At 40.2% G+C, this 18772-nt stretch overlaps 1 protein-coding gene across 1 annotated transcript in view; it reads left to right on the top strand.

Annotated features, from left to right (window-relative positions):
- Window positions 1-18772, top strand: part of LOC122809125 — a 3089885-nt gene that overhangs the window by 2245804 nt on the left and 825309 nt on the right. The window contains exon 11 of the mRNA XM_044080384.1: window positions 12133-12330. Coding sequence (XP_043936319.1) covers window positions 12133-12330 — 198 coding nt within the window. The remainder of the gene's footprint in view (window positions 1-12132; window positions 12331-18772) is intronic.

Genomic DNA, 18772 nt, shown 5'->3' with positions numbered 1-18772 from the left:
ATGAGATCATCTCTGGACTTCCCTAGTCTTGAATTATTTGAATCGTTACCTTGCCTTTCATCAGCAAGATTTTTGAGGAAGGTAGTTTTGGTACAGTTTGAAACTTATTTTTGACTTGTATAACCTCAAATTCTTCCTAACTTGTTTTCTGCACACTGCTTGGGGCTGAGATTCATCATCTGAGTGTAGTTAATGACCACCTAATAGTATGAAATAGCATTATTTTGTTTAGTATTGGCCCTCCTCAATCTTGCATCATCATCTGACTCATGAACCAGAAAAAGGTGCTGGATGCTACGTTGCCTGTAGTTTGTCTGCTGTAGTCTTTATCTCAGGCTCCTTGAGATTCTGTCAAAGGGCTGATTCAGAACTTAATTATTGCATGAGCTACCTTTTTACGGGGGTAATGGCTCCATATGTGGCCATGTATTTAAGGTGCACATGCTTACTCTTGGAGCTTATACTCCTTTACAACTCTCCTTCATTCAGGGACACATGACCAGGCTTGTATTATTATTGGTGCCATCCTGAATTGGATGAGGAGCAGCCATCTAAAACTCAGTCATGGCAAAACTAAGACATTTCACTCCCTTATGGGTTAAAAGTTGTTTGGCTTCTTCTTTCTCCTAAGACTTGAAGGGGAATAGCCTTGGGTATGTATCTGAATTACATGGTTTGGTCATAATCCTTGATGAGCAAGTGACAAACAGTTGTGAAATCATCCTTATACCGTCTGCAGAATGTGACCAAAATTAGGCATCTCCTACATTCAAGAGTGTTTGTGGATAGCATTATGACATGCATTTTAGTTTGTGCTTGTATACCTTTAACCTCGGGTGACTACAGGTGACACACAGTGCTATGACACCTTTATTAATGCTTTCAAATTGTTCTTCATCTACCCTGCACAGTCTGCACTAGTTACCTGTAGTCTTGAGGTAAGCATACTACTTAATTGTGCCTACATAGCTATTATCCCTGCTTGATTCAGCTTCCCCTCTTTCCTTAAGAAGTAAGCAATTCCCTACCTTTCGGTTCTCTCCTCCCCTTTTTTTGGCAAGGTACTGCTGGAAGTTCTGTGCATGCTGCTTAGTTCTGGTTGAGACTGTGTATCATACTTGCAGCGATTTATGTTCGGTTCACTTCAACATCTTTGGCTGGAACCCACGGTGGACTTTGAGAGGTCTACGAAAACCTGTATTTTTCATATTTCTTACTTCATGCACTTTCAAACTACTTGATTTTATTGCATTTGTCTGGATGCTTTTTTTTCTGCACATGCTTAACTTTGCTTATATGCATATTTTAAGTTGTAGCAAGTTGTAAATTGATATGCTTCTGTTGAATACTTAGTGTTCTGATACATGTATAGTGATCTTGCTGTACCTTGACTTGCAGACTGTGAATGGTGCACTGATTTTTCTTACTTAGCTCAGTGTATGTTGCACATTAATTGATTTTCATTTTCGGCTAAGCAGACAGCCGAGTGGCAGAAAAAGGAGTTCTTCCAAGGAGTCTGCCAGTGTAGAACATTTATGTTTGCATTTACTTTGATAGCTTACATACATGTTTTTCTAAGTTGTTATTTTTATATAGATACATTAAAAATTGTCCCCTAATGGACCCACAGGCAAGTTTTTTGTTGGAGTAGGTAGAAAGCTGTTCTTTTTTAATTTGAAATACTTCCTTTTTGCAAGGTTGATGTAGTAATGAAGCAGTCAGACCTAGCACTTGAAATTGAGGCATCTAGCCCTCAGATTGACCAGTGTTACACTTCCAGTTGGCTTATCAAGCTTTTGAACTTTGTAGTTTAGCATGATGAAGGTGCTGGAAGCTGCCTTTGCCACAGGTTATCAAGCTGTGAAGCTCAAAAACTTAAAAAGCTTTGAACCCTTCCCCCCGAGCACACATACTTTTTTTTAGCTGTGTTAGTGTCAGAAACTTGAAAAAGAAATAGATTAGGCTTTTCACATGGGATAACAATTTACAAACCTGCTTTTCTGTGACATTTATTAACCCTGCACAGCAGCAGCCTTAGGTCAGCTGGTGCCCTAGGCAAAAGGGCTCCACGGCACCCCCCACACCACCCAGGTGCCCCCATCCTGGTCTACCTACACCAGATAAATACTGGGAAAGCGCCCCTGCTACAGCGGCACCCTAGGCGGTCACCTAGTTGGCGTATGCCTAAGGCCGGCTATGACCCTACAGGTTTCTTTTTACATGTCTTGTCTTCAGCAGCAGTCAAGAAGCAGGCTAATTTTGGTGAATGTTTGGGCAAAACATGAATTGTTTCAATAGATTTACTAGGATCTGAATATACTGTTAAATAGTATGGCTGGTCCTGCTCCATTTTCCAGAGGTATTGCTAAGGAAGGGATATGAATGAACTAGTCCTCGATTATTTTTGGTTTTATTACAGTAGTACTTACCTCCCTGGTGACTTTTTTTTTTTTTTTTTGAAAACATAAAACTTACCTCTATTGTCAACAGTTCTTTAAGCATATTAATATAGACTGGATACTCTTATGGCAGTGGGTTTTATTGTTAAAAAAATGTACAGCTTTGTTGATTGCTAGTATAATAGTACTGAATCTTAATTGAAAAACAAAATGTCTGATGATGCTTTTAAAACAAGTTGTGTTGCCTATTTGTGAAAATTTGTCTCATCTATTGCAACATTCTTTATTAAATAATTGAACTGTATTTTTTTTTGTGTAATGTCTTTCTTCACTTTGCTTGCTGACAAGATGGCAGAATTGGGATCTTGTATATTTAATCTAGACCTAATCAGAACTTTCATTTGCTGTGACCCCCCCCCCCCCCCCCAGTCCAGGGGATAACCAGAAATTTCCTTGGGAAATGCATTTATTTTTCAGTACTTAATAATACAAGCATTTATGCCACACGAGGATGTAGTGATTCTTCCACTGATTACTCACATTTTCACCATATTGGAGAACAGTCCAGTATATTCTAGCTTAATGATGGATGAAAGGAACAGATTAAACAAATGTGACAGTTGACTTTAGCTAAAGCAGTGATGGCCATTATCTATGGTAGAACACCTTTATGTAGTTTGCATTCTGGTACTTCTTAGGCATGCCAAACATGGTCTGTTGCACCATCAGTAAACAAAAAACAGTTTAACCAGTTCATTACATGACACCAGCATAAAATGTGCAGTTCTGTAGTAGACTCAGTATTTCCTTCTGGAACTGTCTAGCTTTCAGATGATTACAGTTCCTGCTATTTTGAGCAAGCCTTTACACTTGTGAATCTTTACTTGTATTGATGTTGGTTTACTTGAATTGCTGCCTTGTTAAAACAAGTGATGTGAAGTTCTTCTATCTCACCGTTCATTCTTACTGATGGGGTCGGAGCCTATCTTCGGCTCCGACTCGGCCAACTGCAAAAGCTCGAGGTCTTCAACCAGCTCGAGGCCAACTCCCTATTCCATGAATGCACCTTGATCTTCCCTCTGATCTCGTTTGCCTCTGCAACTTGATCAGATGTTCACCAGCTGTGGCCAGTGAAAGTTATTGTTTTTTCTCTTTAAAACTTGTTAAAAAGCTTAAATTAGATATTTAGATAGATATATTTTTTAGAGATTTAGATAGTTTAAATAAGTTAGTTATAAGTGGCCGTGTTTTTAGGCCTTTAGTTTCTCCCTATCTCCTATTTCTTCATAGTTGTATGTTCTGAGTTAGAACCCTTTTATTTACAGGACAAGTACATTGATACTTCGATAATTAGATATTAAGAGTTAGTGTGCTGTGTATGTATAGATATATATCCTATATTTAGATAATTAGATATTTTACATAACTTAGCCTAGTTTTTTAGGATATTAATACTGCTTAAAGATCTTGCATTATTAAGAGTTAGTGTGCTGTGTTTTGAGATATATATATATATATTCTGAGTGTTTTTTTCTTACATATATATATATATATAGAGGTTTTTCTCTGTTACTGATAGGATGTCTCAAGAGAAAGAGAAATCCAAGTCTGGGTTTAAAAAAATGCTCAAAATGTGGGCAAAAGATGTCCATCACTGATGGCCATAGTGACTGTGTCTCTTGTTTAGGTGAGGTGCACCTACAAGAAAGCTGTTCAATATGCCACTCTTTTGGTGCTAGAGTGTTGCGTGAGAGGAAGAGGAAACTTATGGATTAGAGGTCTTTTGAAGTCCTCTTTCCAAGAGGCATTTTATTAAGCATGACAAACACTCGGACATTTTCTAGTTCTTCGAAGCCAAGAAAAAGTACATTGACTCCAAAAACAGGATCCAGTAAAGATTCAACATCGGCTCCACAGCCAACGGAGCCGACTGTTGTTTTGGTTACGAGCCGCCGTCTCCTACATTGAAATCCTCCATCTTACAGTTGGTGGTTTCATCCACACATTCTTCTCGGGCCTCAAGTAGGCTCTCTAATTTGGATGTGGATCTTGTGGTGAAGAGGCTTCTGCAGATATCAACGCTTGCAAAACTTTTTATCGGCACTGACCCCTGGGACTTCGAAGTCGACATGAATTCCCCCACTGTCTTCTGTTCCTCCTCTAATCTCCCTCAAAGTTTCAGAGCAGGATAGCTCAGAACTGATGATCGTGGAACCCTCGGGACCAACACCTACCTTAGATTTGTCGGCCCCGACTGCCCTGATATCTTTAGTGCTGACCGAGGGATCTCTAAGCTGACGCTCGCTGGTAGGGTCCGGGGAGGATAGTCAAACCGACTTGTCAGTTCTGACTTTGCCTCTCAGGGCCACGGCTCAAGTGAGCTCTGCTCTGACCTTAGGCTCGGAGCCCTCTGTTCTGGTGCCGGGAGAGTCCCTTGTGTTCTCAGATCCAGGGGATTCCTCATGTCGAGACCGAGTGGTCTTCGAGGCCATGAGGAGGGTATTGTCCATGCCGACAACCACTCCGTCAGTGCCAGCAGCTCCCGCCTTTAAAGCACCAGTGTCTATCTCTAAAACACACGCTCCATTAAAGCAGAAAGATCCTGAGCCTCAGGAATCCTCTTTGGGCGAGCCATGCTCTTCCAAGGCCTCTCCAGAAGCTCCCACTGAAGAGGTTCTCAGGAAGAGACTTTGCAAGAGGAAGCATCTGGACTCTCCATAGGAATCCGTCACTTCGGATACTGACTTAGATGAGTCAGAAGGGTCCTCATGGCCCCCCTCAGAGGATATCTCATTCGCAGATATCTTAGAAATTCTTAAACAGAGGGGTGGGTGGAAATCCCTTAACCCTACTGATGATGAGTCAGGCCTCTTAAAGGCTTTTGAGTCTCAACCCTCCCCCTCTTGGGTGTCTCCACCCTTTGATGAGTTGACTGAGTTACTCTCTCGGAGACCATGAAAGTCCCCAGATACCATGGAGCCTGTTCCCAGGAGGCTTAATAAACTTAATAACTTGCCCTCAAGACAAAACCTTTCTAACTAAAGGAGTGCCCGTTGATGCCATGGTAGTGGCAGTAGCCACCAAGAAGGATCTGTCAAAAACTTCTACGTCTGTTCATCCTCCTAATAGAGAGTCGAGGATCATGGACAGGTATGGGAAGCGTATATTTAGTTCAGCAGCTTTTGTCCTTCGATTGCTGAACTATTTCACACATTTCACTAGGTTACAAAAGGATCTCCATAAGGAACTAGGCGATACCCTGCAGGGTTCAGTAGCTGCGGGGGTTTCAGACAAGGTAACTTCCCAGCTTTCTACTTTTAATTCTGTTGTGAGCTCTTCCATGTGTCTGGTGTCATATGCAGGTGATGGAACGAGCAGAGCAGCAGGTAGAGGAATTGCCTTTGGGAGACATTCCTGGATGCATCTCTGTTCCTTTGCGGAACCCTTTAAGTCTTCCTTTATTAACACCCTTTTGAAGGCTCGTCCCTTTTTGGACCAAAAGTAAAGGAAACACTTACCATGAGTGAGAAAGACAGAAGGACCTTGTCTGCTATCGGAATACGTTTTTCTACCCAGATTAGACCTTACCCCAAAGGGGGGGTGGAAAGATGTGGTTCTGTAAACCTCAAGGATCTTTCCAGGACACTTGTGGTGAACCCCCCCCCCCCCCAGAGGCAGAGGAGGGGGGAAATAATGGAAGAAGCCGTCCACACCGCAGAAGGGGTCTGCAGAATCAGGGAGACAGAGATCAGTTCTTTGGGAAGCCCTGTCAGTGCTCCTGAGAGGAGACCTGACTGTCCATCTCTGGAGGCAGTCGGGGGATGCCTTTCTTTATACCCAGACGCCTGGCTATAAATAAGACAGCTGGGTACAAAGTATCATATCCAGAGGATACTCAGTTCCCTTTGCCACACTGCCCCATCTTGTGAAAAAAATCCCAGATGTTCCACCCAGTCACAGGGACCACCAGCCATAGAGGTGCAAAGGTTGCTGGAAGAAAAGTCATCTAACCAGTCCCAGCAGACCAGAGAGGATCCGGAACTTACTCTGGGTTCTTTTTGGTTCCAAAGAAAATGAGAGACTGGAGACCTTTTCTAGACCCCAGCAGACTAAACAAGTCAGTAAAAAAGACTAAGTTCTAGATGGTCACGGTACAGTCAATACTCCCCTTTCTGGGGAAAGACAATTGGATGTGCTCAGTTGATCTCCAGGATGCATACTAACACATAAAAATGGACAGTCCATCCAGGGATCATCTACGCTTCCGGCTGGGAGCCAGTCATTATCAATTTCACACTGTGCCCTTTGTTCTGACTACAGCCCCCAGACTGCTCAAATGCATGGCAGTAGTCACGGCTCATCTGAGACATTTGGGATTCCAGGTGTTTCCATACCTAGACGACTGGCTGCTCACTGCCACCACCAGGCATCAACTCATACATGTAAGGGACACGACTTTAAATCTCTGCAATCAATTGGGGATTACCATAAACACAGAAAAAATCTGCCTTGTCATCATCGCAACAGACCATTTTTATAGGAGCAAAACTAGATACAGTCTCAATGACCTTAAGTCTTCCTCCAGAAAGAGTTTGTCTTTTACGAAAACAAATCCTACACCTGCTTCCAAAGACAAAAGCCCCAGTCTCAATGGTACTCAAATTGCTAGGAACGATGGCGGCAGCGATCATTGCCATTCCTCTGGGTTGGATGCTTATGCGAGTACTACAATGGCTCCTTTTATTTCAGTGGTCCTTTCAGGAACCTCCAGTGTCACACCAAATCATAAATTTGTGCAAGAAGGACCTTTAGTGGTGGCTGACATCTCAACGAGTAGCCCTATGCCACCCATTTGTTCTAGCCACTCCTATAGCCATGGTGACCACGAATGCTTGCTTGATTGGGTGGGGGGGGGGCATTATCAGGGAAGAACAGCCCAAGGTACATGGAAAAAGCACGAGGCTCATCTGCATATCAGTGTCCTGGAGATGAAAGCAGTACTCCTAGCTTTGCAGTCCTTTCAAGACTCTCTCCCTCTGGAAACAATTGCAATTCAGAAAGACAATATGTCAGTGGTCTGGTACATAAACAAGGAGGAACCAAATCTTACTGCCTGTGTCAAGAGGCCCTGAGAGTGTGGCAGTGGGCAACTTCCACCCAGCGCTTTCTGATAGCAATGCACATCCCGGGGAAATCAGTGTGATAGCAGACAAGCTAAGCAGGGCAATTCTCTTGCCTCAAGTGGTCCCTAAAGAAACAAGTATCAGAAAGGATCTTTTGCTGATGGGGCCAGCGTTGCTACGATCTCTTTGCAACCCCAACAAACACGAAATATAGAAGCTACTTCATCCTAATCCCCCCACCGGGGGATGCCCCAAGGAATGCACTGGTGTACTATTGGCCCCTGGGTCTTCTTTATCCCTTTCCTCCTTTCCCTCTAATACCCAAAGTATTACAGAAAGCAAAGACTCTGGGAAGGACCATAATCTTAATAGCCCCTTACTGGCGTTGTCAAATTTGGTTTCCCTTCCTTCAGCCTCATCTATTGGAAGAAGCTTGGATCCTGGACTCTGTTCCGGATCTTCTGACCCATTCATCAGGGGCTCTTCATCCTTCCCTTCACTCCCTCAAACTGACAGCTTGGCTGCTCCAATTCCAAACATAGCCAGGGTTCACAGCCTCTCAGCTGAAGCTCAACATATTTTAACATCCTCTCTCAAATCATCTACCAGAAAGTTATATCTTAGCAAATGGAAGAAATTTTCTATATGGGCATCTCCGAATGATATTGATCTGTACCTAGCTTCAATTTCATCCATTCTGGAGTTTGATTAAACTTTTCAATGAAGGGGCCACTGCAGCTACCATTAGAGTTCGATTAGCAGCAATCCCGAACTTTCATCTTGGTGTCCAGGGTTCTAATGTCATGTCACATCGACTCTCTAAAGCCTTTCTCAAGGGTACTATTCATTTGAGACCACCCATCAAAACTCCAGCCATGCCATGGAATCTAAATTTTGTTCTTTCCCAAATTATATTACCCCTTTTCGAACCAGCCTCATCGTGTGATTTGAAATATCTCTCATGGAAGACCATATTTTTAATAGCTATCACTTCTGCTCGGAGGATTTTTGAGTTACAGGCCTTGACCATCAGACTTCCTTATCTGATTTTACATAATGACAGAGTCTCACTCAGAAGTAATTCATCATTTTTTACCCAAAGTTTGTTCAGAGACAAATCTTAACCAGTCAATTGAATTGCCCATTTTCTTCCCTAAATACACAAATAAAATGGAACACATGCTGCACAAACTTGATGTTCATAGGCAACTCCAGTTTTATTTGGACAGGACCAAACAATTAAAAAAAAAACAGAACAGCTATGTCTCCTTTTCAGAATCAAGAAAAGGTACTCCACTGACCAAAGTCACCTTGTCAAGATGGTTATCAGATTGTATTTCTTTCACTTACAGTTCAGTGAATGCTCCATTACAACAAAAAATAAAGGCCCACTCTACTAGAGCTGTATCTATCTCTTCAGCCTTCTCTGCTAAGTTACCATTAGATACTATTTGTGCAGCAGCTACCTGGTCAAGGCCTCATATCTTCATCACTCATTACAAAGTAGACAAGGCCTCCAGGGACAGGGCTTTCTTTGGTTCCCCTGCTCTGAAGAACATTCTCCCGTGAGCCAGCCGAGAAAGATGGTGCTTGGGACGCTACCAATCATTAAGAATGAACGGTGAGATAAAACAACTTCACATGTGAGTTGTTCATCTCGCCTTCATTCTTACGTCCCACCCTTCAACCCCCATCCAGTCTACTTGAGGACCGAGACTTCTTTTATTTATGGTGCATTGTCTCTTATCCACTTCTTAGGGTGGCATATTAATAGTCATAGGTAGCCAATTGGCAGCAAACAAGATCTGAGGGAAGATCAAGGTGCATCATGGGATAGGGAGCTGGCCTCGAGCTGGATGAAGACCTCGAGCTTTTGCAGTTGGCCGAGTCGGAGCCGAGGATTGGCTCCAAACCCATCAGTAAGAATGAAGGTAAGATGAACAACTCACATGGAACATTATGGTGAGTACCTAACTTCTTTTTGTGTATTAGTCCTTCTTAACTTGCTATATACTTAGATATATATATATATATATATATATATATATATATATATATATATATATATATCCCACTAAAAGTAAATATCCATGGTGATCTCCAAAAGGGTGTTGTCAGACTAGCAATCTGATTAAGGCAGTAGATAATAGAAACATTTCTTATGATACTGTTGAATGCTGGCAGGCTTCCAGAAACTGAAAATAGTGAGATAAAGACATCTGGTTTGCTTACTTTTTTGCTTTGTCACATGAAGATGGTTCCTTTGCTTAGTAGATAACTTTTTCTATATGTGGGTTCTGTGATAGACTTCTATATACAGTTTGAAAGGTGGTGCTTGCGCTTACTGTAATTGATCTCCGTCACAGAAGCTCCCCATTATTCACACCGTCTGCCATCTTTCCAGTACGTTGTCAGATGCAAGTTTTATATATACACTTCTGATATGCCATGGTACAAAACTGGCTGCTGCATACCTCTGAACTGTCTAGATTTTTTGCCTCATATTTGTGGTCTGTTCCTCGTAAAATGTGTGATTTTTCTAGCAAATCATTGAGAATTAGTCATTAGATAATAGATATTTGAGTTGCTTCATATCCTTCAGAAAATGCATGTTAACGTAAAGCCTGTTATCCTAGCAACTTTATAAGTTTATAAGAGGAATAATTAAAATCTCTCCCTATTTTTGGCCTTTGCCCCCCCCCCCCCCAACAATTAGTTTTGGCTTTGTCCAGATTTATTGTACTAAGATTTAAGTATTACACACAGGTTAATGTTAAAATATGTCATGTTGACTTTTTTAAGGGTTTGAAGATTTTATCAATATGTGCAAAGTACAGAAATGTTCCTCTAAAACTAAAGTTACAGCAAAGTGCCTTTTTGAATAAACCTACTACCGATTAGTCATATAGGCTTAATATGCCAGAAAACAGTTTTTTTTTTTAATTTTTGTCGCTGCTGCCTGCCAGACATCAGACTGTAATTCAATTTATAAGGCCCTTCATTTTTTGTCAGTAGATGAGGGCTGACTGATGGGGGTTATCAACCATAAGTGGTGGTCCAAGATTTCCAGTTTGCTACCGACACTAATTGCACACTTACCCAGCAGGGCTTCAGGAGCAGGGCATACATTCATGCATTGGGCTGTTTGCAGAAGGTATCCCCTCATTTCCACAGGGAGTATTTCCTCCAAGTAACCCATTCCCCTCACCTCGTCATCACAAATGGTCACCTGGCTGGTCTCCACCTAGGGCATTGCATTGTCTGCTGTGCCTCTGAGTGCATACATACCCCACTTCCCCTGGAGAGGCAAGGGGGGGCACATCCCTTCATTCCTCCCCCTTCTCTGCCTGCTTCTTTAGTGCTTGTTCTTTGTGTGTGGTTTGGAAGGTTGTGTGCAGGTTTAAATAAGATGTCTTCAAAATGTCATAGATTCCTCCAATGTTATGTAATGCACCGTGAAAAGGCCATTGATATTTTTAAGCAGATTGTTTTCCTGCAAATGCTTGCAGTGTTTTTGTTAACAGGTAGTTAGTTCACTGCTTCTGCAACTTATTTGCAAACCAGCTGCTCATTGACTACAAATAACATTATTCTGTTTCATTTTATATCTTAACTTTCTTTTTGCCTAATTGCTTAAATGGCTGTGGAATAGAAACGGAGGGACGAAACATGCCATTTTATTGGCTTAGTCTTTTAACAGGGCCTCATGTGACTAAACTTTTTTTGATTGTAAATATTTCATTAATTACTTTGAATTATGTCAGTAATTCTTGCATATCTTTTACAGAGGCATTCACAAAGCAGAATTATGCATTACTTGCTGCTTCTTTGTCAGCTGTTCTTTGGAGTATCCTTACAGTTTATTCAGAGGTGTACTGCTTATCAGGTAGACACTTGTCATGTTACAGCCTAAAAGAGGGAAAATAAACTGTTCTCTGTTACAACAGTAACCAGCACAGGTTTCCTGTTTCCAGGTGATAAACTGGTATATGCAAGTGAGTCAGAAGTGGAAATACAGAATGTATCACCCCCTCCCACCACCATCACCACAGTTCATCTTCTGCATTCAAACCACAGTAGCAGTGATGCAAGAAGCCCAAAACTGTTCCCAGTTGCTCATGCTCTGAACTAATCTGTATTAGACAGTTATAGGAAAATAATAGTGCACACAGTTATATTTGTGCTCTTAGTTCTGTGCCCTAAACTGAGTTCATCGCTGCCTTTAGCCATGCAGGTCTACTTCAGCACACCCTCATCGTGGAGTTTTAATTGCTCATCCATTTGTTTTGAAGTCATTAAAAACTGTGGTAATTACTGCGTACCTGCACACTTGCATTTCCTTTTGCTGTTTTTTCTGCCCTGACAAATTGTTTGTGCTGTAATAACTAAATGATGATAATTCCATTTAATTTCACAACTCATGCCACAGTTTATAAATTTGTTCCCTTAAAAGTCAGTGCACAAACTGAGTGAAAAAAAAATCCTTGTGTAATACATATTTCACTTTCACAGTATAAAAGTTTATATAAGAGGGAGGTCCCATTAATTAAGATCCCTGTCTGTTGCACTGTTGATTATTTTCCCATTGGGGTTTCTGGGTTCCTCTGCAGAAGCGCCTGCTCCCCGAGGTCTGGGGCAACCTGAAGGGAGATCAACTGGGCTCCATGGTGGCACTGAGTCTGAACCACAGGAAGAACGTGTTCGCCTACCGGAAGCTGGTGAAGATCAAACAGGCTGCCAGGAGGGTCAGACAGGTCGGAATGCTGTTTGCAAGGGCATGGGAGGAAGAGGCTGTTATAGCTAAAGAGGTACTAATAAAAAAAGAAAAAAATGCAGGTACTGTCAGCTCCATTAATTTGGGTAGAGCTTGCCTTTCTAGAAGAGTGGTTTTTCAAGCATTTTTAAAAGACTACCCCAACATATGTACATACTTGCAATACATTTACAAAGTTGCAGAGTCATTTCTTTGTCTGTAAACTTTTAACAACTCCAGATACATAGAATTGTCCAGTACAGCTACATAAAATTTCAGTTTTAGACTCTAAGGAAAATGATGATGATAATGGCAATCTGCAAATCTGATGTAGCTTATTAGCATACCAAACTATGTCTGGAGACTCCAAAAGTCTAAATTTGAATCCCACTCTTTTTCCTAGCATCTTTCAGTGACCTTGAAATAGTTGACTTATCTCCCTATTTGCCCCAGGTCACATTTGAAACTGTTAGCTCTATGCTATATCAGTGGTACTCCAGATATGAAAATAAGTATATTCTGTTAAATATTTTAGTATTGGTTACATGCAGCTGAAACTTTGATTCCTGTTGCTGCATCCATAGGTAGTTTGAAAAACCCTTTTCTAGACCAAAGCTTTGTTAGTGATGTAAGCAGACTAGGGCTGCGAAGGTGGTGAACGGTTAGAGTATTTTAATCGTGCTTTTCGCATTTTAAGCAAGGCGTTTTGGCAGAGGCACAAGATCATGGAGCAGATGGTAGTGAATGCATGAGAGATTCTCAAGTGAAATTGGTATGTACAGATTCTGTACTGCAGTACCAAGAGAGAACAATACTTTTTGGAGTGCTATCCTCCGTGGTGAGGTGTTAACTTGTGTTCCTGCTTATCTTTGGGATATAGAGATCCTGCAGTAGAGAATTCCAAAAAATAATAATAATAAAAAAAAAAAACAGTCCTTAAGATTGCTTTCAACTCTTTGCCAGATGTTATGGCTGTTTGTTTGCCTCTTCACTCTACATTTTTCTTTCAAGACGAGGAAATATTTGTGAAGAAGTGGGATGAATATTTGCAAGGCCTCTGTGCCGCCTTTAACTTTAATAATATCCTTGGTGATTTGAGCTGTTCTGTTATACAGAGTAGATGTTTGAATGAAATGTATTTTGAATTATTAAGTTTGTTGTATAAAACTGTTCTAAAAAACATGACCATGCATTGACTACATGCCTGTATTAAATTGTAATGTTTGATCCATAAAATGGTGGCTTTGTCTCCAGCCACAACTCCCTACAACTTAGAGACATGATTTATATTTTGTCTCTCTATAATGACTTTATGGAAACTGTCACCTTTTTAATGGGATTTCAGATTTTCTTTTGGTCCACATGTCATGTTTGTGGCTTTCATAAATAACTGTTGACTACTATACCTGTTTCCCTTTCCCTCTTGCTTTTGTTAGTATTCCTTAACTAGTTGCTTCAAAGATGGACCTTGCTATGAACACACAGTAGTTTTAATTTCTGATTCCCATGTATTGTTTCAGAGAATACTACAGTTGGGATCTTCAAAACTGGGTGCATTTTATTCCATATAAGTGGTATTTTTTAGTTTTATGTTTATTGTTTTTTGTCTGCATGATATTCTGTCGCTGTTAGCTGGGATTTTAGTTTAAAACAGAACTACAGAAAAATATTTTATTTTTATTTGCAAGATTAAAATTGTATGCTTATACTTCATTTGTTTTGGCTGCCAGATTTTTTTTCCTCTTTGTTACACTGAATTGTTAGTGGGGAAATAAGACTTTTAATCTTTACTCCCACCATAGAATAACCACTGTAACAGCAGAAAGAAAATGACTGCCTCATTGGGAAGGTGTCCAAACAAGCTGAGATCAGTGGTTTATGGATGCAGGTTAGGTGCCACTACTATTTCTTTTGGAATGACACCAAATTTCACACATTGCTCCCATTAAAAAAGATCTGCTGTTACGCATGGGGAGAATAATATAGCAATAAGCAGTGACTAGGTGTGGCATATTGATGATTTACCCATGGTTGGTGTGGTTTAATCATGAGGGTGAAGCCTAAGTGATTAAACAAAGGCAACCGTGAGAAAATCTTCATTATACGACGACACCCCATTAATATTCCAAAACATGCATGCTGATTGGTCAGCGTGCACGTTGTAAATCAGAGTTGTAGTAATGGAAAAAGGTCCGGCTGCCCGGACTTTTTCCATTAGTATAACCCTTTTGTTACAGCAATGGAGAACGCAAGATCTCCGTTGCTTTTTACAACCTGTCTCGCTATGTTAAACGAGTTTAACATAGCAAGACACTTTAAAAAGCAATGGAGATCTTGCTTTCTCCGTTGCTTTTTTCAAAACTGTCTCGCTATGTTAAATGGGTTTAACATAGCGAGACAGCTTTAAAAACAGCAACGGAGATTCTCCGTTGCTTTTTTTAAAGCTGTCTCACTATCCTAAACTCGTTTAACATAGCGAGACAGGTTGTAAAAAGCAACGGAGATCTTACTTTCTCCGTTGCTTTTGCCCACAGCTCTGATGTACTGCGTAAGTATACCCATGCGCAGTACATCAGATACCAGACAGTTGCGGAAGGGCAGCAAGGAGGCATTATACAATGCCATTATTTAAGAAAAGTATTTTTTTTTTCTTAAATGATGTCATTGTATAATAGCAATAACCCACTTCTGGGTGTGGGTAATGCTGGATTTACCCACGGTTGCCTTTGTTTGGCCACTCGGGCTTCGCACTCATGACCAAACCACACCAACCGTGGGTAAATCCAGCATTACCCACACCCAGGCTTGGGTTATTGATATAATATATAACACCCAGGAGTTGGTCATTGCTATTATACAGTTACATTATTTAAGAAAAAATTGCTTACTTATCTTAAATAATGTCTTTGTGTAATGGCACTGTGTGATGTTCTGCTTTCTTTTTGTATTCTGCTGCTTTCTTGATGTACTGTTCATGCATATGGGACTTACATTCCTAGACTTATGCAGTACATCAGTGCTTTGGAAAGGAAGCAATGGAGAAAGGAAGATCTACTTTGCTGCTTCATTAAAAAAAAAAGTAGTTTGAAATCCAGACAGTTAGAGGTTCAAGACAGGGCAGAAATGGAAGAAAAATTGAGTGTGTTTCTTTAGTTTTGCATAATGCACCCAGTTTTTCTTGCATTTTCTCTACCCTCCGTACGTACCTCTCAACCTCTTAGCTCAAGAAAAATGCAAAGCTGTAGCATATATTAATAGAAATCTGGATGCCCTGACTTTTTCTATTGGTATATGCTCGATTTACAATGGGCGTACTGGTTGGGCTGACTGATCAAAGTTTACATTTTTGAATGTTAATGACTTGTCATTGTATAATATATGTCATGACATGTTTTGTCATCCACTTCCACTGTGGAAGGCTGTAGCGTACGGCCATGTCATGTGATATTTTTTTCCCTTTTCTTCCTTCGATTCACATGCACATGTTTAAGTACTTACAAATTTTGTTCAGAACTATTTTCATTCCGGAAGATAAGAAGCTTGGGCATTCCTTCTGATAATGATGCGGTTAGGGGTTGGCATAAAAGTTAAAGTGTTTACCTCACAGTCGCACATTGTGCAGGGTTTGATTTTCACCTTTAAAAAGGAAATTGGCTAAGCTTTAAATGGCCTACAACAGCAGCTAGCCTAGTATTTACCTATAATCGGGGTCTCTCTGATCATGTCAGATTTCTGATTTTCTCACATTTAGTATCTTTTTCTTCACAGTGTTGGTGTTTGTCAGATGTTGTGGGGCACAGTGAGATGACTTTTAGCCCTTATGAAGTACTAATTTGTTGTAGAATTTTCTTTTGAGAATTCTTAAGGGCTTTGGGTGTAGTTGAAGTCCTTAAGATTGGAACTGAGGTGTATTGCAGAGCTTTTTGAAAATACAGCATACAGCTGTTTTGTCCATGTCCTGCAAAACAACCCCCCAAGTAGGACATTATTTTTAAAGTACTTTTTAAGGGCTGAAGGATGAAGTATAACCGGGAAAGGACGTGTATGGCAACCCAAGTTATCAGGCAACTTTGTCAGAAATAGTATAACGAAAGTTTGAATTGTCTTGCTTGCCAGCTGTTTTTTGAAACTATTCACCAGTGTGTACAGATGTTTGTTTATTTCGTATTGTAAACAGAACATTCCTGATTTGTGTGTTGTGGAATGGAAGTACTGTAGACAGCTTTATTTTTTCCATGCTCTCTCTGTCATGGTGGTGGTCTGCTTTGATATAAATTAGTAGTCTGTACAGCAGTATAGCCATATCTGGTTAGGTTTTTTTTTCTGCCTGTAAACATGTGCTTCAGGACCCTTTATTTCCAGAGAGAAAATGAAAAAAGGCTTATGTGATGATTTGCGTCTGGATAACCTAATATCAGTACTTCTTTTTCTGACATATTAGAAGTTAAGTACAAGATTGTTCTGCAGTCAAGCAGTGACAGACTCTTTGACAGTGCTAGTGCTTTGGTCTTATACACACACAGCTAAGTGTTGAGGCATAGGAATAATTGGAGCACTCTTTCTCTTTAAAACAATAAAATGTGATTTCTTTCACTGGTATCCGCAAATTGAAGAGAGAGAGAAGGCAGTCCTGGTGTTGCTTATCTCTGCAACTTGTATGAATTGCTTGCTGTGGTATGCCTGACTGTACTTGGACCAGAAAGTATTCACTTTTGTATGTGTTTTGTTAGGCAGTGGGTTATTACCTGTGTATAGAAGGCTAATTGCCTTTCTGCAGCTGTCTCTGATTTGTAAATGAGAGTTAAGTTGCCCAGAAGAGTAACTTCTGGAAGGAATTATCAGTGGAGTGACGACGTTTTATTTTATATGAGATGCTTGGTCTTTGAGAGTCAGAATATTAGCTCTCAACCTTCGGTCTCCAAAATGAGGAACTCTAGCCCTCACAATGTAGAACAAGTAGGCAAAATGTGGAACACATACTCGTGGCTTGCTAACAGCTTCAACTAGGAAGATCATAGGATGGTTAAAATATGCAGCTTTTACTTATAAAAAAAATAACTTTTAATAAATTAATATAATTTTCTGTTAGTCATGAATATCAGTTAAAAATTCCTAACACTGAATGAGTGACAGACCCTTTTAATGTGGAACTTCGAAGAACATGAACTTTTTAAGACCCGTAATGAGGTACACCTGAGAGTTATAAATTACTTGTCAGGTCTTTTGTAGTGAGTAACCACCTGTGCTTGACTAAGAACCTTCAAAGAAGAGAGAGAGAGATTGGTATCCATGGTTCCCTGTCCAGTCTGTTTACAGATAACTATTGGCATTTTGACACTTACAGTCCTAAAGTGATCGTGCTCCAAACGTGCATTCTAATACTCATTTGCATGACTGGCCCTTGATGCACTACTTTACAAATAAATACTCCATTTCTATTTTCTAGCTTTGTGGTAGTTAAAGTATCAGATATGTTGATGTAAACTAAACTCCCCAAGGTTGGGTAATATTTTTTGGGGGGGGGGGCAGATGAGGGTTGGAAGGAGCATTCATTAAAAATTATAAAATTATAGTCCCTAGTGCTGACTGCTGTGCAGAATCTCAGTTGTCCATGTGTTAGAATTTGTAATTTTTACCCATGCTGTGGTTTCATACAGCACTGTACATTTTGATAAAATGTGTAATGTGATCCACTTTGACATTATTTTATATATTTATTTTTTGCTGTTTGTAGCCACTGAAGCTTGTGCCTGGGGGATGTGATTGCTTTCTTACTGAGCTCTGCTGTGAGTCACTTTGGTTATGCATGCTTTATTACGAGTGGTCTTTTGCAGTTAGCCGAACTCAAGACTCCCACACCTTATGCCCAAAAGCCATTTGTCATTTCCAGTTTTTTTTTTCTATTCTGCACCTTCTTTTGTACGTTACAGTAAAAGCTTTGCATATTGCTTTGTTTCTCTTCTGTGATATGTTGAGTTATTGGTAAAACATCTGATTTTCATTTGGAGTAAATTGGATGCAGAGGTCAACAGACTCCCCAGCACTGTGTACATTTAATTTTGTAATTCAAATTTGATGTTCATATTGTTTCACTTTTGCACTTTGCATATCTACACAGCTGTGAATAGTCTCGTACCCTGTCTAGTAGCCTTGTTGAGCATCATTTTCAAATTACAGTACAGTGCTTTGTTTTGTTTTTAATCATTAAAGAATATTATCCTGCTTTGTCAGTCTGAAATTTTCGTTGTCCAATATCTTAGACCTCATTTGACTGAAGTTTTTTACTTGTCTGACTTTTTCACTTTTTTTTTCTTTTGTTATTTTTAAAATAAAAAAAATGTTTTTCTGTTTTTACAGAACCATTCTTTTAAAACTTAGCTGTGATGTGCTGTTCATGTATTCTTTCATCACTTAGTTTGTGTACATGAATAACCTGATTTTTTGTACAGCTGGTTCACTTTAATAGCTTCATCACTGTTTTTGACTGCCTTCATCCT

This window comes from Protopterus annectens, chromosome 8.part0 (assembly GCF_019279795.1).
Source record: "Protopterus annectens isolate FY-2018-M chromosome 8.part0, PAN1.0, whole genome shotgun sequence".
Classification (NCBI taxonomy): Eukaryota; Metazoa; Chordata; order Ceratodontiformes; family Protopteridae; genus Protopterus; species Protopterus annectens.
The sequence above is the reverse complement of the archived record's forward strand: the minus strand, read 5'-3'. Positions and strand labels throughout refer to the sequence as shown.